This window comes from Chiloscyllium plagiosum, unplaced genomic scaffold (genome assembly GCF_037043375.1).
Source record: "Chiloscyllium plagiosum isolate Xiang-an unplaced genomic scaffold, Cpla_swu_hap1 HiC_scaffold_6, whole genome shotgun sequence".
In the NCBI taxonomy this organism is placed as follows: domain Eukaryota; kingdom Metazoa; phylum Chordata; class Chondrichthyes; order Orectolobiformes; family Hemiscylliidae; genus Chiloscyllium; species Chiloscyllium plagiosum.
In genome coordinates, this window is record NW_028270144.1 from 15,656,143 (window position 1) to 15,678,707 (window position 22,565).

A 22,565-nucleotide genomic window follows, 5' to 3' on the forward strand; every position below is an offset into this window, starting at 1 on the left:
ACTCAAAATGCATTTCTATAGCACTTTTTGCAACCTCAGAACATTGCAAAGAACCTTACAGCCAATGAGGTACATATGAAGAGTAGCTATTACAGTAATGTAAATGCTGCAGCTAATTTACACACAGCAGAACCCCACAAAAAATTGCAAAACAGATAGTCTGTTTTAAAAGTTGTTGTTTGAGGGATAAATATTTGTCTCAGTGCACTGCCTTACATCCAGGAACTCTGCAACACTTCATGCAGACAGAGTGTGAATCTTAATTTTACTCTATGTGATAAACCCATCCATCCAAATTCGACACAAAACAATGAAAGTTGCTGTATAAGCAATGAATCACAGCCCGAGTGTTCACTTCACAATTGCTACAGTCTTGTTCCATAACTTTAGCCCAGTCATTCAGAATGATGTGAATTGCTGAAGAAATAATAGATAGTGAACTCTTCAAATGCAAGAAGTGAAGTCTCCCTGGGCACAAATATTTCAAACTAATGCGGTTCAAGAAAGACTGCAATCATGGGACAGGCTGCTTTTTATTCATTTTGTCTACCATTACAAATTGCAATCCTGATCTCAGTAATTGAAATATCTTCATTTGTGAAGCTGAAAAAAAATGAGTGCCAAGATTCAAAGTGAGGCATGTTTGGCAGTGCACTGATCCTGCACTATCTTACCGGAAACAATTCACATTGACTAACCCTCCCATCATTGAAAATGTAAAAGTGGTGCAGCTCAGGGACCCCAGTCAGACTGTGAAACTCCTGCTAAACATAATGGTAGACATATGTGGACAATCTGGACCATGATACGTTGGTGATATACTAAATAAAAGTACTTAATTAGCTTGAGTAACCTTTACAAAGGATTAAATTGGAGATGAATTTTGAGTTTTAATGCTATTAGTTCAATCACTCCCTTCATATCTCCCCAAAAAAAGTGTCAGCATACATTCAGTTACTGTCCATGTTAACCCAGTGACTGAGGTTTCACTTACAGTTCACAAACAGGCTATTTAGCTGTTCAGTCTATGCTGCTTTATGCACCACATATGCCTCCTCCTACCCTACTTCAACTCTTCTTATCACGTACCCTTCTATCTATTTCTCCCTAACGCATTTAACCAAATTCTCCAATATTAATTATAATATTCCATCAATATTGTTTGACTTAACCATTCCCTGTCATAGTAAGTTTTGCATTCCCTGGATAAATAGGTTTCTTTCAAATCTTATACTGGATTCATAGAGACTATTTTATATTTAGTGCCTGGATTTGGTTTCACCTACTAGTGGAAATTTTTATTTTCATTTTTACCAGATTAACACCCTTTCTTAATCTCAAATCAGATCACCCTTCGTGACTTCAATTTTCGAAAGAAAAAGTTTCCACCCTACTGCGTTTTTGCTGATAAAGATATTATAAAACTGATGAATTTTAAAAATATTTTTCCTATTAGTAAACAACAAACGAGTGGCTCACTGTAACCAGTATGGACCAGGTGCCTGTCAAGCTTGTTTCTTCATTCAGTATGAAGATGGTGGATCTTAGCTTCAATGCCACTTTCACACTAATTCCCCATGTTCCTTTGATTCCAAGATGCCAAAAGTAAGCTTATTTAGTCTTAGGTATAGGTAACTACACAGAGTCCACGACCTTCTGGGGTACACAATTCCAAAGATTACGTGGGTGGTGATGGCCTAGTGGTATAATCGCTGGATCCAGAGATCTAGGTACCTGGGTTCGAAACCTGCAACAGCAGATGATGGAATTTAAATTCAATAAAACAAAAATCTGCAATTAAAAGGAATTCATAACCCTTTGAGGAAGACATTTCTCCTCATTATCCTGGGATAATTGTAAGTTCCTCTGCCAGGAGAAACACCCTCAGGTCCTTCGAGAACCTTCTGTGTTTCAGTGAGATCACCTCTCACCTTTCTAAATCCCGGAGGTGATGGGTACAATTTACTCAGCTTCTCACCACAAGGAAACCTCCTTATGCTAAGGATCAAACTGGTGAGCCTTCACTGTACTGCATCCAATGCACATGCTTTGCTACCTATCTCAGGAATCAACAGCTTGCAATGTGTGCACGTGTATTGCTTCTGGATTGAACATTGCTTGTTGTGGCCATAGAGGGAGCTTCATGATTGACGGTGCACACTACAGCTGGTAAATATTGCTTGCCCAATGTTGACTGATTTTTTTTTCCCTTTCTGTGGGCCCTTTTTCTGCCATCTGGTCATTCCTTTCATCCTTTACTTTTCCCATGCCCTTCCTGACTGCCCATCTCCAGAAGCCTTTCATTATTCCAAACCCCAGAGAATTTAGATCCAATTTAGTCCATGTCTCATAAAAAGGCAATCTTTCATTCTAGGGATAAATCTGTTGAACGTTCATCATACTGCCCCCAACAAATCATAAAAGTTTAGAAAGCGTAAGGTCGCAGAAAAGCTAAAGAGTTAGCATTCCAGACACCTTTAAAGATGATAGCACAAATTAATAAAGCTACATAAAAAAGCAGCTGCAACCTTTGGCATTATAAATAAAGACATCAGGTCAAAACGAACCTTTGCGGAAAAGCAGCTGAACGACAAGGCAGTCAAATTGTGACCAGTATCAGCAGATCTGCCAGCAATATAAAAACTAACATGAACCTGGATCTCAGGAGAGACGGATTAACAATTCCAGATGACACAAAGAGAAAATGCATGACCAGCTGGGAAAAGAAGTGGCGGTGTCTAGGACTCAGTGAACAAATTAATAGCTCAGACAAGTGGCTGTCAGGTTAAAGTTGAGGTGATATATTTCAAGAGGGAGTACAGAGGAAACGTAAAACAGGAACACAGGAAATACGAGGAGGTTTCTTCCTTAAAAGGAAGCTAAAGCTATGGGAAAAGTGCAGAAGAGAAGTGAGTGTTTACAGATATAAAGGCAAACTTCAAAATAAAACTGTATCCCCTCTTAGAAACAGCAAATATAGATCCAGCACACATAAAGGCCCAACTGGGTCTTTATGAGTTACAAAACACGTTAAGTATAAATCCACCCTGGGTACCAGTATAAAGCCTGCCACAGAGAACACACAGCAGATCTTACATCCCCCTCTGGTTTTGTTTTAATCATGGTTCTCTTGGCAGTCACAGACCTGTAACAGTAACCCTGCCTCTCACTCTGCAGCTGTTGCCAAAACTCCTGAGTATTTCCAATATTTCCTGTTTATTATTTTGGATCCATGGAGTGGAAACCACTCTACTAATTCCACATCATCAAACACAACTATTCATGCATAAGCCTTGGCATGAAGAGTTGTGAGGTATTTGATCATACACAACACCAGGGCTATCTCCCTCACCCCTGCTCCCCACCTTCATCTGTTCCTCATGCATTCTTGCTGCAGTGGGATCCCACCCTATCTTTCTCAATCACCTTTCCAGCAGTGGGTTGCTCACAAACCATGTTACAGATACTGAACGACATAAGACTGGAGTTCATTAACTCCACCTCACACTATCCTGACAGTTGTATGCTACAATAATAATGGATAAGTGGGTGAAACACAGACTAAATCTCCAACAATTCTACAGTTTAGGTGAGGACCCCGCCCACCCTACCACCACCACCATCAAGGAGAGCTTTGGGATGGTCCAAAGTCACCTGTTCCTCTCAAACAGGCTGCACTCAGTATGTCATGTCTCAAATTACTCATAGACTATGTCCCAAAATACAGGTGACACAATCTGACAGATTATTTGTATTAGAATTAATTAATTCTTACCGTTTCTATTCACAAGAAGCCTGTTTCAAAAACTTACCCTTCATTGAAATATAAAATCGCATTCACATTTGAAAGAATCAATACATTAGCTCTGTCCACTTTAACTGCTCATTGTGCAGTCAGATTGACTCATCAGGTCCTCAACGACTCTCCTTAACTCTCACTCGGTTGCTATCTAGAAAATGGCAAGTACAGCCTTTGAGCCCTACCTAAATGAACACTGGTCTCAACTAACTGAGCTTGGTACAATTCTTCATTACTGACCCCTCCTCAGCATGCACTGCAGCTCAATGAGACAGTTGGAAATTAAGTTCATTAGAAAAAGCTGGCTGTCTCTTGAGGCCAGTATTTATTTGCAACGGAATGAGTGAAATCTGCGGCAGCTGATTTGGCATGGGTTGACACTGGCTTTTACTGCGGTTCCTTGGCTCCTGCATGTTGTACTGGGCCAGTTGCCTAATGCCTTGCAGCTCCACTAGTTAGGCTGTGCTGAGAAACAGCACCTGCTCCTGCATAGACCCATCAAACCCAGGCCACAACCACATACTTGAAAGCACATCAGCTGACGGAATAAACCTTGCAGACAATCAGGTCGCTGGCTTATTTGAAAGAAAATTAAGAATTGCATTTACACAGAATCATTCTTGATCTCAGTATATCCCAAAACAACTTCCAGCCAATGCATTACTTTTCACTGTTTCAACACAGCATGCACAAAATAACCCACAAAGTGTTAAATAATCTGATTCAAGGACTTTGATTGATGGATAAATATTGGTCACAAAACTGGGGTGAATTTCCCAATTCTGTTTTAAAACAGTGTTTTGGGAATTTTTCTATTTCGAGAGAGTAGACAAGGACAAAGGGCACATCCAACAGTTCAGCACTCTCTCAGTGCTGACCCGCCACTAATGATTTGGACAGCATAGCCTCCCTCAGCACTGTCCTTTCAATATTACTGCAATCCCTCAGCACCGACCCTATGACTGTGCAGCATTCCCTTATCATTAATCTACCAACAGCACAGCACTCCTTCAGTAATGACGTCGATTTTCCTGTCCTCGGATGCTGCCTCACCTACTGTGCTTTTCCAGCACCACACTGTCAACTCTAGTCTCCAGCATCTGCAGTCCTCACTTTCACCCCTAACAGTGCAGCACTGTGTCAGCACTGACACACTGACAGTGCTCCCTCAGTAACGGCCCTCTAACAATGCAGCACTCCCTCAGCACTTACCCTCTGACAATACTGACCCTCTGACAGTGCAGCACTCCCTCAGTACTGATCGTCTGACAGTGCAGCACTCCCTCAGTACTGACCCTCTGACAATACAGCATTCCCTCAAAACTGACCCTCTGACAATGCAGCATTCTCTCAGTATTGCCCTTCCAAAGGTGCAGCATTCCACTCCCTCACTACTGACCCTCCAACACTGCATTAACGTACACCTTAGTACTATACTTGAGGTGCCAGCCTCTATTTTGTGCTCAGGTTTCATAAGTGGATGCAGAACCCTATCCTCCTGACTTAGAAAATGAGCTTCGTGTCCCTGATACTGCAAGGCAAAAGTGAGGACTACAGATGCTGGAGATCAGAGTCTAGATTAGAGTGGGGCTGGAAAAGCACAGCAGGTCAGGCAGCATCCGAGGAGTAGAAAAGTCGACGTTTTGGGCAAAAGCCCTTCATCAGGAATCTGATGAATGAGCCCTGAGGAAAGGCCTTTTTCCCGAAACGTCGATTTTCCTGTTCCTCGGATGCTTCCTGACCTGCTGTGTTTTTCCAGCACCACTCTAATCTAGTCTCTGAATCTACAGCTGACACCCAGTGTTCTCACTGAGGTTCACTGCAACACCCCTCATTATCCAGAAATTAAACAAATTGGATGATGGGGGTAAAATGAGCTACAAAGTCACAAATGCTCCTCTCTCTTGAACGGGAATTTGCTTTCCCGGGCCTTCCCGAAAAGGGAACAATTCCAACAGGTCACTGACTCCTGCAGTCCGCTTGTGCTTCGAGGCAGGAGTCCAATTCTGTTGATGTAACTGAACCCCTGGAATGAAAATATCTCCAGGCCAAAGCTCCTCAGTAACCCTGCAACAAGAACCCCACACCTCAAGTGCTAAACCCCAATATCTGATCCCAAACCCCCATTCATCATTCGCTCCGTAAAACCCAGAGTAAACATCGATTCAGCTGAGCTGTCTTCTCAAATATATGTTTTCAGATACATGCATTTCTAAACAAAGACAGCAGACTTTCTCCCTAATTCCCCAAACAAACTCCCTCTTTCCCTATCTTAAAAAGTAATATTCATCTGGGCTAAGCCTGCTATACATTAGATATTGAGGCACCAGCAATATTCTCTGCCAGTGCCATATAGCTATCACCTGATTTCCTCGCTCTTTCTGCCTCATGTCCAGGCTGCTACAGGAACCCATGAAACATCACTGGCCTCGATTCAAACGCCTCAACATCAGGGCTATTACAGCCACACTGTGTGCTTCAGTGATCCACTGTGTGCTTCAGTAATCCACTTCAAGGCCGCAGCATCCCAAAATCTGCAGATTCCATCAAAACGTCCAGCAGCTCAGCACCCTGCGGTTCCCTCGACCACACAGTCAGTACATATCTCGTAAAACCACACCACACTGTCTCAGAAACAGGGCCCAAGGTACAAAAAAAAAAGCCTCGAACAGAATGGAACTAGATGACCTACATAAGAGATGAACCGTCACTAGCTGGCAGGCACAGAGTCACAACACAATCGCTCCAAATGTCCTCAAATCAACCCATAGGATTTTTTAAAGAAAAGTCAGACTCCAGCCACTACAATTATTGGGTGGAAAATCAGGAGGTGAATGTTAGCCTCCCAGTGTTTGTACTCAGCACCTGCTCCCCTCGCACAGATCTCAACATTATAAAGTGTAACACTGCGATTAAATCACCAATCTCATGCTGCCGACAGTAAGCTATGCTCACAGAACCACAGGCTGGAAGAGACCATTCATCCCACTCTCTCAGTAAGTTAGATCATGACTGACCTGTATCTGAACACTATACACTGCGCTGGCTTTGTAACCCTTGGCGAGCTAAGATCCCAGTTTTTAAATTACCAAGTGACACCCAATGTCAGCAGCTATTATAGGGAGGGATCTGGAAATTTAGGGAACAAAAGCCTCAGATCTTTCTATGAGTTTTTCCTGACACCAACCAGCCTGGATTTATGTTTAAATTTCAGTCTCTGGATTCCCCCAGCTTAAAGATAAGATTTTCTCTTTTCTATTCTATAAAATGCTTTGGAACATCCTAAGTCTGTGAAAAATGCAATAACTTTTTTCACTTTTTTAAACATAAAAATTTCAATTTTAGATTTCCATTTAACCTTCGATATTCAAAAGAACATCAGGTAAAGTTACACAGCCTCAGGGGATGGGATACAATTTACAGAAAGGCATAGGATGAGATACAATGGTCTATTTTTGCTTTGGGATTGGGGGGTAGGGGGAACTGGTTGTATTGAGAGTCATGCCAGACCACCACTGAGAGTGGAGGACAGTGCCACTTCTGAGATCGCTGGACAGAAAGCCTGCTTGGGGAGTCTGGCACCATATTCAAAGTTTACAGATAAAGATGAAAACATAAAATTTTCACACTGCTCTCATCCTCTTATCATCCATGCTCCCATACACCCTGTCCTGCACACTCCTAGTGACCTAGATGAGCCCATGTGCAGGGAGTGTCACCAGGTGTACAAGCTTTAACTCTGGGTTTCAGAGCTCGAGCAGTGGCCAGAGTCACTGATGTGCATCTGTGAGGCAGCAAACCACAGGGGCCGCACATTCATGGAGGTGGTCACACCACAGGCAGGCAGACTGGGAATGTGTGACCGCCAGGCTGTCCAAGCAAATAGTGCAGGAACCCCAGAGGTTCCATGCATGAACTGGCTTTCCGTTCTGAATATCGATGAGAGCGATTGATTCTTATGCAAGCCTGTGCCACAATGGGTGGCCCAGGTGTGCACTAGGGGAGGAAGCAAAGTGGAAGGACAGCACTGAGAGAAGATTCTTCAGTTAGGGGAACAGATGAGTGGTTCTGCAGGTGTAAATATGTCTCTAGGATAGTTTGTTGCCTCCCTGGGGCGAGTCAAGGATGTTGTAGACCTCTGAGGAAGAAGAAACAATCAAAGGTCATGGTCCATATTGGTACTACTTACATGGATGGAAAGGGGCATGTGGTCCTATGAACAGAATTTAGGGAGCTAGGTAGAAATTAGCAAGTAGGACCTCTAAAGTAGTAACGATTACTCCCAGTGCCACATGCGAGTGAGTACAGAAATGGGAAAATAAGGTAGTTGAATGCATGGCTGGCAAGATTGTACAGGAGGGAGGGCTTTAAATTTCTGGGACATTGGGTCTAGTTTTTGGGAGACGGCAGCTGCACAATCCCGATAGATTGCATCTGAATAGAGTCAAGAATAAGTTCCTTGAGGGCCATTTTTGCTTGTACTGTTAAGACGGGTTAAACTAATGCAACAAGTTTGTGGAAACCAGAAGAGAATACCAGAAATAACTAAGAAGTTGCATGAAACGCAGCAAGTGGCAGACAATACTAAAATGGTCAATAAGAAGTTAATGCTTGAACGAGGAGTGAAGGAGAAAGTAGTGAATTCTAAATCAGGGTCACACTGTGTGGAAGTGAATGCACAGAATATAATTAGTAAGGTTGGCGAGTTACAGATTGCTATATGAGACCATCATGCTGAGGTGATAGCAGATATCTGGCTAAAAGAATGATAAGTCTGAGTGTCTTTTGTTGTTCGCTATTAGGTGTTCTGAAAAGATCGAAAGAAAGAAGAGGTGAAGTTTTTGGTTATGGGCAGCATCCAATGAGAAAGGAGGCCTAGCAATGTGCAGCTTTTGAGACTGGGGGAGGCACAATGATTACTGTATCATAGGGTTTAGAATGATTGTGTAAATGGTCAATACAGTATATGAATAATCAACCAGCGCAGAATCAACTCTTTTTTTAATTCATTCATGGAAAGAGGGCATCTCTAGCTAGGCCAGCATTTATTGCCCATCTTTAATTGCCCAGAGGGCAGTTAAGATTCACCACATTCCTGTGGGTCTGGAGTCACATGTAGGCCAGACCAGGTGAGGATGACAGATTTCCTTCCCTAAAGGACATTAGTGAACCATAAAAGTTTTTTTCAACAATCAACAATGGCTTCATTGTCGTCATTAGACCCTTAATTCTAGATGCTTTATCAAATTCAAATTCCATCATCTGCCATGATGGGATTCAAACCTGGGTCCCCAGATATTAGTTGAGTTTCTGGATTAATAGACGAGCAATAATACCACTGTCATTGCCCCTTTAATGGGGCAAGAACAAAACAGAGGCTAATAGCTTAGAACCAAATCTTGGTAGGTAAAGAATTAGCTAACAATGGACATCAAATAGGAGATGATTCAGGTGTGGTCCAAGTACATTGAAGATAAAACAGTTGAGAACAAAGCTGAGTGCAGAAGATTCAAAAGGGAGGTAAGGAAACAAATACGACGTGTGAAGAGAGATTGCTGAAAAAGACTGGCAGCTATCATAAAAAGAGATCTCAAATTCTTCAACAAGCCCATTAATAGTAAAATGCATGGCAAAAGGAGGAGAAAAGCTGATTAGAGACCAAAAAGATGATTTTTAATTGGAGGCAAAAGCCATGGCTGTGGTGTTAAATGAATATTCTGTATCTGTCTTTATCCATGAGTCAGATCCTGCCCAATCCTGGTGACAGAGCAGGAAGGTCAGTCACTATCTTTAAGGTTGATAAGAAGGAAAGGTTAGGTAAGATATTGATACTTAAAGTTGATATGGGCATGATAAGATGTATCCAAGGATGGTAAAGGAAGTGAGAGTGAAAGTTACAGAGGCAGTGGCAAATCTCCTGGATTATTCCCTGAATTTGGAGCATGGTGCCGGAGGATTATAGAATTGCAAACATGATTCAGAAAGGTCGTAAAGATTGGCCCAGCAATTACAGAACAGCTAGTTTAACCTCACTGGTGGAGAAACTTCTAGAAATAATTATTTGGGATAAAAGTAACAGTCACATGGAATAATTCAATTTAGAAGAGGCAGCATGGATTTGTTAAGGGAAAATTGTACCTAGTTAATTTGCTGGAATTTTTTGAAGAGGTAACAAAGAGGATTGATGAATGGAAGTGTTGATGTGGTACACACGGACTTTCAAAAGATGCTTGATACAGTGTCATACAACAGACTTGTGAGGAAAGGTATGGGTCATGGATTCTTTTCACAAAAACGTGATGGAGTTTAATTTCAGTACCAGCCATATAGACATTTAAAAAAGACTGAATTCTATGGCCGAACACTATCCACTGAGTGCAATGCTCCCATAATTTAGTCTGATGTAAATCCAATAAGTGATTTTTGTCTAGCTGTGGAAGCAGAACGTAACTAGGTCAATCACACACAGCATGCTGTCACTCTGAAAGCTATTCAGGAGCATGGGTTCAGGATGTTGGGGACTGCTGGTTGGTGCAGGGGCATGGGGAATCACAACTCTCATTTGCCTGATGAGACAGCTGGTCATTTTTCTTGTCCATCTGATTCCATTGTCTGTGTGTCCACAGACACTAGCAATACTAAAACGCTGCTGAATATCCACTTGGGCAGTAAAGTGAACAGGGTAATTCAAATAGACTATGAAAGCAATCGCTAGACAAAACAAAAGTTGTTAATGCAAGATGCACATTGCACTCAAACATTAGATATTGAACTCAGTGAATGATGTTCTCTCATGAATCCAGCATATTGGTGCTGTAAGTGGTGATATATAAACTTTTCCCTGTACTCATTTGAGTACATGTGCCAATAAAGTTAATTCAATTCAATTTAACTCATATTTTCAATTTTTTTATGGCTGGGACTGACATATGGAGCATGGGAAAGTCACATCCCGTGGTCAGTGATGTGAACACTGTACTGACATATAATTCAGTTCTCCCAAGGAGGGACAGAACAGAATATCTACTGGCCAGAAAATCTCCCTGTTCATTGACATCACCATTTAAATGTACAAGCGCCAACAGCAAACATTCCGATGTTGAACTGGAGGCAGGATCCTATGTGGAAAATCCTCCTTTCTCAGCAGTTGGGGAATCAGAATGCTAGAAGTTTATATCACTATAATGGCTGGGGTGAGAACAGCAATTAGGGCAGCTCCATCTCCTTCCACAGTCATAAACAGGAGAGATTGTAATTTCATAAACCTAAAAAATTATCCAAGCAAACCTGATTTGTTTAGTTTCTGAATAAAGTCACAATAGCAAAAGCAGAACACAGTTGCTTGAAAGTAATTACCTCCTCCGACCTTTATGACCTTTCAGATATGATCTTCCATTTGTGGAATCAAACTCAATCCTGATGTAAATCCCTCCACTAATTCTATACCTCCAGCTGCCTGGGCCTAAAGCTTAATAAATATCCTCAGTTCTTTCTCCTCCTTTAGGATTATCCTCAAATCTACCTCTTAAGCTCTTTTGGCCATCTGTCTATTATTCTCTCATATGGTTTAGTGTCAAATTTTGTTTCTTAACATTTTTCTTATGCATCTCTGGATGTTTTGTCACATTACAGAGAACAGAAAAAAATGCAAGTTTTTGTTGCATCTATTTAATTTCATTGGTAAGGGAAGTTTTCTGAGTACATCTGGCTGAAGCCCATTTTAACTTTACAATATGTATTTAATGTACATAACCACTTCCATGAAAAGCATTTTAAAACCATAAACTCACACAGCGCATAAGAGGGCCTTTGGCCCATAGAGTCTGCACTAACAAAAACAACCAAATCTACACTCATCCCACTTTCCAGCACTTGGCCCATAGCCTTGAATGTCATATCATTCAAGTGTTTTCTTTTAAAAGTTGTGAGATTTTCCACTTAACTACCCTCCCAGACAGTGCATTCTGGGTTCACACCACCCTTTGGGTGAAAACGGTTTTCCTGAAATTCCCTTTAAACCTCCTATCTCTCATCTTAAAATTGTGCTCCCTTATTAATAGTCCTTCAGCTAAGAGGAACAGCTGCTTTCTATTCACCCTCTCTGTGTCACTTATACACCTTCGTTTGGTCCCCTCTCAGCTCCAAAAGAAATAACCTGAGCTTATCCAATCACCCGTCATAGCTAAACTGCTCCATTCCAGACAATATCCTGGGGAACATCTATTGCATATCCTCTAGTGCAAACACATCCTCCTTATAATGAGATGCCCAGAACTGTAAACAGAACTCCAGCTATGGACTAACCAAAGTTTTGTATGGTTCCAACATAACCTCCCTGCTCTTACAATCTATACCACAGCTGACAAAAGCAGATGTCCCATTTGCTGAACTATTTCGTTAACCTGTCCTGCTGTCTTCAGGAATCTGTGAACAAGCACTTCAAAATTTCGCTGAGCTTCCTGGTGTCCTGCCAATTGTTGAATACTCCCTTGTTTTGTTATTTCTTTCAAAGTGCTTCGCTTCACACTTATTAGAATTAAATACCATCGGCCTCTAATCTGCCCATTTGACCAATCAACCTATATTCTCCTGTAACCTAAAGACCTTCTTCCTCACTGTCAACCATCCAAGGTTATTTATCCTTCCCCCATTTCTCTACATTGTTTTAGTGTATATCTATGTGTTCAAACTGTGCTTCCTTCATAGTCATGGATGTGAACATTGCTGTTGAGGCCAACATTTATGGTCCATGTGAATTGCATCTGAGAAAATAATGGTGAGAATCATGTTGAACTGCTGCAGTCCCTTTGTTATAGGCTGCTAGGGAGCGGGTTCCAGGTCATTAACTCAGCCACATTCAGAGAATGGTGACACATTACCAACTTAGGATAATTTTTGGCTTGGAGAAGAATTTGCAAATGCTGCCCAGCCATTCGCTGCTCTTGACCTTCTGGGTGGTAAAGATTGCCACTTTGAAAGGTGCTGCTGAAGGAGCCTTGGCAAGTCACTGCAGTTCATCTTGTGGATTGTACACACTGATGCCACTGTGCATCAGTGGTGGACAGAGTGAATGCTGATAGCTGTAAATGGAGTGCTGAACAAGTTTACTGGTTTGTCATGGATAGTGTTGAATTTCTGGAGCACTATTGGAGCAACTCTCATCTAAGTTTGGGGAAAGGTAAGAGATGGTTAAAGAAGATGTTGCAACAGGGTGACCTGTATTGAGAATGGAATATCAAAGTTATTTATCATTTTAAAATGTTCAACGATAAGGAAATTATGCTGGGGTGGCATAAAGGATGAAATCAGTAAATTAATGAGAGATGATCTTAAATCAAAGGATCAAGATGTAGAATCAGGTGGGGTGAAGTCAAGAAACAGTAAGGGCTAGTAAACATGAGTTGTTGCTTATTATTGACCACCAAACAATTGTAGTAATGTTGGGCACGGTAAAAATCAGGAAATAAAGTTGCGTATCGTACAGTAGCAATGGATGACTTTCATTTGTATACAGACTGGGTAAACCTAATTTGGTCTAATACTGTGGATGATACATTTCCAGAATTCTTGTAAGATGGGTTTTTGGAGCAATACATTTAAAAATCAACTCAGAATTGGGCCTTTAGATTTAGTGTAATGTAATGAGAAAGGGTTAATTAATAACCTTGTTGCAAAGGAGCATTTGTGAAATAGTGAACATAATATGACAAAATTTCACATTCAATTTGAATGTGGTATCACTCATTCTGGAACGGGAGTTTTAAATCAGATCAAAGGAAATGATGTAAGTATGGAAGGGTAAGTTGGCTATGGTGGATTGGGAAATATACTGAAGGATTTGATGGTGGACAGGCAAAGGCAAATATTTAAAGAAACATCACATAGTCTGCAACAAATGCATATTCCCCTAAGGCACACTTACCCAATGAAAAAGGTAAAGTGCATCTCCGGCCAAAGATACCAATATATACATTACATCAAAGGAGGTGGCTTAAAAGAATACCAAACAAAGCAGCAAGTCTGAAGGTTGGGAGCAATTTAGAATTCAGCAAAAGATAACCAAGAAACAAACAGAAAAGAGAATATAAATTTTGTGACAAAAATAAGAAAGGAGTGTAAAATCACCTTTTGGTATATGAAAACGAAAAGATTAGCTAAAACAAGGGACAGAATCAGGCAAATTTATAGTGGAGATGGGAAAATGGCAGAAAAACTAAATAAATTAATTTTATCTGTCTTCATGGAGGAAATGTGAAAAATCTCCCAGAAGCACTTGGCACACAAGGAATTTGTGAAACTGAAGACTAAAAGCATTTAGAATTAGTAGAAGTAGCATTTGAAAACTTACTGGTTTGCAGATTGATAAACCCCCTGGACAAGATGAGCAACATCTCAGAGTGTTGAAATAGGTGGCCATAGGGATAGTGATTGCATTTGTTTAATCTTTCAGAATTCTACAAAACTATTTAAGAAAGGAGGGAAAATGGAGAATTACAGAGGTATTAGTGCAACATCTGTAGCAGGAAGAATGTTAAAATTTATTATAAAGATGTGATAGTGGACATTTATAAAATCATGGTAGAATTGGACATTGTCAATATGGATTTATGAAAAGAAAGTCTTTTGTAATAAATCTATTTGGAGTTTCTGAAGATGTAATTTGTAGTATTGATAAAAAGGAACCAGCAGATGTGCTGTATTTCGATTTCCATACAATGTTTGATGAAGACCCACACAAGAGATTAGTGAACAGAATTGGAGAACATGGAATTGGGGGTAATGTACTACTACAGATTGCAAATAAGTTAAGAGAAAGCGGTGAGAAGGAATAAATGGGTCACTCTTAGGATGGCAGGCTGCTACTTGTGCAATACAGCAAGGATCAGTGCTAATTAGAAATATTTTTTAATCAATCAATCTGTTCAGACATTTTATGATCTCTCTCCAGGCAGCTGGGACCTGGACCTTCTGGCCCAGAGGTAGGGACATTACAATTATGATGCGAGGATGAGCACAAGGATCATAGCTGTTCACAATCTAACCATATGATTTGGATGTGGACAAAATGTAATATTTCCAAATTTCACAATTACACAAAATTAGGTGAGAACGTGAGTTGTGAGGAAGAAGCAAGCAGATTTTAAGCAGACTTGCACTGGTTAGGTCAAGAGAGGAGGACATGACCTTCACTGTGAAGAGTTTGTGCAGAGAAATAAAGATGGCTTCTTGCAATTGTGACTGTATTCACTTTATTGACACTGTAACTATGGTATTGCATTCAGTTTTGGTCACCTTATGTGAAGAAGGATACATTTGTCAAAAAAGTGATGCAACAGAAGTTCATGCGACTAATCCCTGGATGGAAGAACTATCTTATGAGGAGAGAATGAAGAATATGAGCCTGTACATCCTAGAGTTTCAACACTGAGGGGGTGATCTCATTGAAATTTACAAAAGTCTTAAATGGCACAATGGAGTGGGTATCAACAGGATATTTCCCCAGGTTGGTGAGTCTAAAACAAAGGGACACAGTCTCAAAATAAGATCTAGGCTATTTTAGACTGAGAGGAGAAGGCATTTCTCCATCCAGAGGGTGCTGAATCTTTGGGATTCCCAACTAAATGAAAATTTAATCAATGAGCATGCTCTAAACAGAAACTGATAAATACCTGGATACCACCAACATCAATTGGAGATGCCGGTGTTGAACTGGGGTGTACAAAGTTAAAAATCTGGTTAACCTGGTTTTGTGTGATTTTTAACCAATATCAATGTATATGGAGAAAGCACATGAAGTTGACGTTGAGGTAGATGATTACCCATGATCTAACTTAATGGCAGCACAGACCTGGATGGGTAGAATGTTACTTTTCTGTTCCCATGTTCATCTGAGTATTCCCTCACACTTCTAACTTGTGGCTTGAGGCTGTGGACAGGTTTCAGGTAGTTAAGAGGCGAGTTAATCCCTGCAGAATTCCTCGCTACCAAATTGATATTGCAGGTTTTTTTAAATGAAGAAGTTTATATTTTCCATAAACTGCATTCCTTAATAGACTTTGCCAACATTCATGAGTAAAATTCTTCCCCATCAATAATCATCACAGCTGCTCATGGTCTTTTTAAATCAATATCACAAAAAGAACATTGAATAACTTTTATCAATGATTTCATGATGAGAGAGCTTTGTTTTGATGACTCTACTAATGGGTAGTCATATTTTCCCAGAGAAACTGATATTCAGTGATGCAAAATACACAGGGGCTTCAAAAATGGCCCTTCACTCTGGGAGTTTTGTTAAAATGTCTTCAAATTAATAGATTTCAGCAGCAAGTCCTTCATCAAATCTCACTGAAGACAAACAGGATGTGTCACTCACCACGTTGTAGTAGCTTTTGCTAATTGGAGGAGTTTCAAATCCTTTTGGAGAACTTTTCAGAGTTGCTGACTTTGGTGAGACTGGCTTCTCTGTGGAATGAATCAGTTGTCAAAGTTTTTAACCAACAAACATCATAATGTTTAGCTCACAACACAAATTGTCATCTGAAACCCGTCCAATCCATGTCTCAATTAAACAGAAATGTCATTCATTTTCCTTAAAATTAAAACAAAAACACAGCAAGCTCCCACAAACAGAAGGGGAGGGTGCGGCAGAAGGACAAATGTGGGTTAGAATAGGAGAAGGATGGAGAGAACCTACAAGACCTCTCAAGGCAACTGTACCACTCACAACTCTAATGATGAAGATGCCCAAAGGGTCATGAGCGAGAAAGTGGAGCCCCACTCAAGTTCTTGTTTTTCCTATGTTACAAGCAACCAACTTTACTGCTCACCTCTACACTGTCTCTTTAAAAACACCAGTGACCAGACCTAAAGTCAGCAACTTAGCTGGTTCCAGAGGATATGATATCTCCTAAGACTTATCTCAACTGTGTGATTTGGTAACCTAACACATTACATGTGCCTGGTTTATTTTTGCATCTATTGACAAACTGAACAGCCACTCTTTGCTTTACACTTTTAGATCTGGATCAACCATTGAGTCATAGAGACGTATAGTATGGAAACAGTTCCTTTAGTCCAACTCTTCTATGTTGACCAGATATCCTAAATAAATCTAAGACCCATTTGCCAGTATTTGGCCCATACCCCTCTAAACCCTTCCCTTTCATATACCAATCCAGATACCTTTTAAATGTTGTAATTGTACCAGCCTCCATCACTTCCTCTGGCAGCTCATTCCATACATGCACCACCCTCTGAGATACTTGAAATCAAACAGCAGAGACAGTCGGTTGTGAAGATTCATTGCTGGGTCAGACTGCAGTGCAGGTTTATTTTTCAATTTGATACACTTCCCATGTGGTCACTGCCTTTGACTCTCTTCCTCCTTTTTAAAGTGTCATTGTTTTGATTTTTTTTTCTCCAAAGTTCCAAAACAATGCAACAGCTTATAAAATAGTAATTACTGCTTCTGGAATTCAAGGAAATCAGCTCCAACACTGAAAACACCTTTAAAAAAGAGCAGCTCTTACAGCCACAATATTTTCCCATCCTCCATCTTGAATCACCCAGAATCCTTCACAAGTTTCACAATAGTGGATGTGGAGGTGCAGCTGAATCTGACTGACAGTATTTTCTGGTGAAAATCCTGTGGTAAGATCATCATTCAAGCCACCAGACTCAGAAGCCTGTGAAATAGTAACCTGAAATTTAAGGTCAGACCTGTTCACAGGTCATCAGTGACAACACCTTTGTCCAGGCCAGACTGTACTGCTTTCTGAATGTATGAGGATTACTCTATGCAGCAGCTTCCCATTGATATTCATGACAGTGTCTATTTAAATCCTTTTTTGTAACACAGACACTACTGGCAATAAGTGATGGCTTGGCCCATTTCTAACTGCCCTGCTGAAGATGGTACTGATGTTCACCTGGTTCAGGTACCCCAGCAACAGTGCTGCTAAGAAGCAGGTTCTCAGATTTAGACTTCGTAATTGAAAATTTCCAACATAGTAAACTGCAATTGTAATCTCAGTTTCAGTGCATTGAATTATGAGTTGCAAAGAACAGGGATTGCAAGGCTGCTGCACTGCCAGAGGTGCCATCTTTGACACTTGGAAAGATTAGGTGACTGGGCAAGAAGCTTGGTATGTGCAGTGTAACAGGTGGAAATGAGAGGCTCTGCACTTTGGACCTGATAATGAGAACTCAGTCATTGAGTCATAGAAATGTACAGCACAGAAACAGACCTTTCGGTCCAACTCATCGATGCTGACCAGATAGCCCAACCTAATCTAGTTCCTCTTGCCAGCACCTGGCCCATATCCCTCCAAATGCTTCCTATTCATATACCCATCCTGACGTCTTTTAAATATTGTAATTGTACCAGCCTCCCCCACTTCCTCTGGCACTTCATTCCTCCATCTTGAGAATGGGTTTACAATCTATGGATGAGCAATCACTTAAAGCACAAAATACAATTTAAAATGCCTTTGAATGATCACAATGGGGCTAGAATACAAAAGAGTGCAAGTCATATTAAGTTACCCAAACTTTAGGTAGGGAGGAACCCTATCTGGAGTAACAGCATTCAGTTGTGGGAAACACATCTCAAGAAGGCCTTGCACGTGATATAGCAGTTTCTCCATAATGATACTGAGGATAAAGGTGTTGAATTATGACACCAGAGGTATTCTGAAAGGCATCTGATGTGGCGCAACACAAAAAGTTATTGCACAAGGTAGGAGCTCATAGTATTGGCAGTGATGTATCAGCATAGGTTGAGTACAAGTTAACATGAAGAAAGAGAGTTAGGGGAGTAACAATCATGTGGTATTATAGCTAGACTATTAAGCCAGAATCCCAATTAATGTCTGGGGATCTGGGTTCGAATTCTTCCACAGTAGATGGGAAAATTTGAATTTAAAAAAAGAATTGTCTGGAATTAAAAATCTACGGATAATCATGAAACCATTGTTGATAGTTGAAAAAACCCAGAATAAGTGAGGACTGCAGATGCTGGAGGTCAGAGTCAAGTGTGTGTTGCTGGAAAAGCACAGCAGGTCAGGCAGCATCCGAGGAGGAGAAGAGTCGACGTTTCGGGCATCAGCCCTTCATCAGGAATTTTAAAAAACCCACCTGGTACACTAATGTCCTTCACTGAAGGAAATCTACTAACCTCAGCCACGTGGCTCCAGTCTCTCATCTGGCCTCTGAAATGGCCTAGCAAGCCACATAGCTACAGCATTATTATGAAGCTATAAAACAGGAATACATGTGTGCCAATCATCATAAGCAGCAAATGATAGACAGTGCTAAGTGATCCCACAACTAACAGATCAGATCTAAGCATTTGAATGATGATAGTCAATTAAACAACTCACTGGAGGATGGGGTGTACAAACATCCCCATCCCCAATGATGAAAAAGCCCAGCACATCAGTGAAAAAGATAAGGCTGAAGCATTTGCAACAATCTTCAGCCAGAAGTGCTGAGTGGATGATCCATCACAGATTCCTCCAGTGCTCCCCAGCATCACAGATAACAATCTTCAGCTAATTCGATACACTCCACATGATACCAAGAAATGGTTTCCAGCACTTGATACTGCAAAGGCTACGGGCTACGACAACATTCCAGCAATAGTACTGAAGACTTGTGCTCCATGACTGCTGCTCCCCTAGCCAAACTCTTCCAGTACAGTTACAACACTGGTATCTAAATGACAATGTAGAAAATTGCCCAGGTAAGACCTGTGCATAAACACAGGACAAATCCAAACTGGTCCGTTACTGCCCCATCCGTGTACTCTCGATCATCAGTAAAGTGATGGAAGATGTCATCAATAGTGCTATCAAGCAGCACCTGCTCAGCAATAACCTGCTCAGTGACACCCAGTTTGGGTTCTGCCAGGGCCACTCAGCTCCTGATCTCATTACAACATTGGTGCAAGCATGCACAAAAGAGCTGAATCCCAGAGTTGAGGTATGAGAGACAGCGCTTGACATCGAGGCCACATTCAAATGAACGTGGAATGAAGGAACCCTAGTAAAACTGGAATCAACTGGCATTGGGACATCTCTCCACTGGTTAGAGTCATATCTAGTACATTAGATGAATGTGGTTGTTGGAGGTCAGTCATCTCAGCTCCAGAATGTCTCTGGAGTTCCTCAAGGTAGTGTCCTAGGCCCAACCACCTTCAGCTGCTTCATCAATGACCTACCTCCATCATATGGAAAGAAGTGAAGGTATTCGCCAATGATCGCATAATGTTTACCACCATTTGCAACTCCTCAGTTATTGAAGAAGTCTACGTTCAAATTCAACAAGATCTGGACAATATCCAGGCTTCAGCTGACAAGCGGCAAGTAACAGTCACACCACACAAATGCGAGGCAATGATCATCTCCACTAACAGACAATCTAACCAATACCCATTGACAATCAACAGTGTTGCCAACACATCCTGGAGGTTACCATTGACCAGAAACTCAACTGGACTCGCCACATAAACATGGTGGCTGCAAGAGCAGGTCAGAGGTTAGGATTACTGCACGAGTAACTCGCATCCTGACTCCCCAAAGCCTGCCCACATTCTACAAGCCACAAGTCAAGAGTGTGATAGAATTCTCCCCACTTGCCTGGATGGGTGCAACTTCAACGACACTCAAGAAACTTGACACCTTTCAGGATAAAGTAACCCACTTGACTGGCACCACATCTGCAAGTATCCACATCCTCTACCACCAATGCTCAGCAGCTGCAGTGCGTACTATCTACAAGATGTACTGCACAACTTCACCAAAGATCCTTAGACAGTACCTTCCAAACCCACACCACTTCCACCTAGAAGAACAGGGGGAACAGATACATGGGAACAACACCACCACCTGCAAGGTCCCCACTGTCACCTTTCCGTCACTGTTGCTGGGTCAAAATCCTGGCATTCCCTCCCTAACAACATTGTGGATCAACCTCAAGCATGTGGACTGCAACAGTTCAAGAAGGCAGCTCATCACCACCTTCTCAAGGGATGAGCAATTAACATTGGCCAGCTCACGATGCCCAACGCGCGATGTCATGTGAATAACAAGAAAGATTAATGAGTCATTTTCAGTTTGGAAAGACATAACAAGTGGAGTTCCACAAAACTCAGTCTTTAGGTCCTCGATAATGTACTATCTATATTAATAACTTGGAGGAGGATGCAGATAATCATGTATACAAATTTGTTGACAATATAAAAAAAAATGGTGGGGATGGGGTGATGAGAACAGAAGGAATCTGAAAAGGAATATTGATAGTTAGAGTAAGTGGGCAAAAATTTGGCAAATGGAGTTTAATTTAGGAAAGTGTGAGGTCATGCACTTTGGCAAGAAGAATCAAAAGGTAGACTATTATGTAAATGGCTAAAGACTTCACAGAGTCTTTAATGTTTTTGTGCTTGAAACACTAACACTAGCATGAAGGTGAAACAGGAAAACAAGAAGTTAATGGAATTTTCATCTTTATTGCTAGGGCTTGGAATTTAGAAAACAGCATAGTCATGTTACACTGTACAGTGCGTTGGTGAGGCTGCACCCTGTAGCCAGTTTTTGTAGTGATCGTTACAAGGTCAGTCAGGTGGATCTCATAAAATATGAGTTCCCTGACTGGGGCTGTTAACTTGGTCCAATCAGGGAACCCTGGCTGACAGATAAGATCAGGAGTGTCAGACATCCTGTTCAATTGGACCTGGCTCTGAAGAAGCTGCATCAGTGCCAAGGACTCTTGGCAAACAAAGAATGATTTAGTGACCGGATACTTCAGTTTTCCTCCCTATATTTAAGAATGAATACACTGTAATTTCAAAAGAGATTCACTTGGCTGATTCCTGGAATGTATTAAGAACAGCTAAACATGCAAGACCTCTAATTCATTCCAGTTTAGAGGAACTGTATTGGAGCATACAAGATATTAAGGGACTTGAGAGGGTAAATGTCGGGAAGATGTTTCTACTAGTGGGATAATCTTGAACAAGGGACCATAGTTACAGAATGGGGGCGTTCAATGAAATCAGAGAGGCAAAATAATTTATTCGCTCAGTAGGTAGTGAAATGTCAGGAATTTTCTACCTCAGAGAGTTGTGGAAGTTATATCACCAACAGGACGTAGTCAGAATTTTTGAAATAGTGAGAAGTTAAGGCCTCAGGCAGGTGATGCAGAAGGGTGGGGCAGGCTTGAGGAGCTGAATGGCCTACTCCTGCTCTGATTTCATATGTTCTTTCAACAAGTTGCATCAATAAAGATTGCATTCCCTTGAGTTTAGAAGATTAAGGTATGTTCTAATTGGGCTATTTAAAATAATTAAAGGATTTGATAAAGTTGATGGGAATTCAAAGTGGAACAGTTTGTGTTGCTAACTTAATCCCCCAAAACTGAGTCAGAAGTACTTGTGATGGCACACAGAAGCAGTACAGTACAGAGGAGTAAGATGATGCATTTCATGATCTGAGGAAGTCCCAAAATGCTTTATAGAATGAAGTACTTTTCGAAGTCCATCAGTATTGTAATGCAGGAAATGCAGCAGTCAACTTGTACACAGAAAGCTCCCACAATGGAAAAGAAAAATAAATACTGGCTCAGGATAATTTGCCCTGCACTCCTCAAATCGTGCTAAGGATCTTTTACGTCTACCTGAGAAGACACATGGGACCTCAGTTTCTCAATTCATCCAAAGACAGCATCACAGAAGGTTTAAGTGCAAAACTCTACTAATAATAAATTG

At 41.1% G+C, this 22,565-nt stretch overlaps 1 protein-coding gene across 4 annotated transcripts in view; it reads right to left on the reverse strand.

Annotated features, from left to right (window-relative positions):
* Nucleotides 1-22,565, reverse strand: part of LOC122550467 (rho guanine nucleotide exchange factor 7-like) — a 137,417-nt gene that overhangs the window by 55,627 nt on the left and 59,225 nt on the right. For all 4 annotated transcript variants that reach the window (XM_087987899.1, XM_043691228.2, XM_043691224.2 and 1 more), the window contains exon 6: nucleotides 16,176-16,264. In XM_087987899.1, the coding sequence (XP_087844025.1) occupies nucleotides 16,176-16,264 (89 nt within the window). The remainder of the gene's footprint in view (nucleotides 1-16,175; nucleotides 16,265-22,565) is intronic.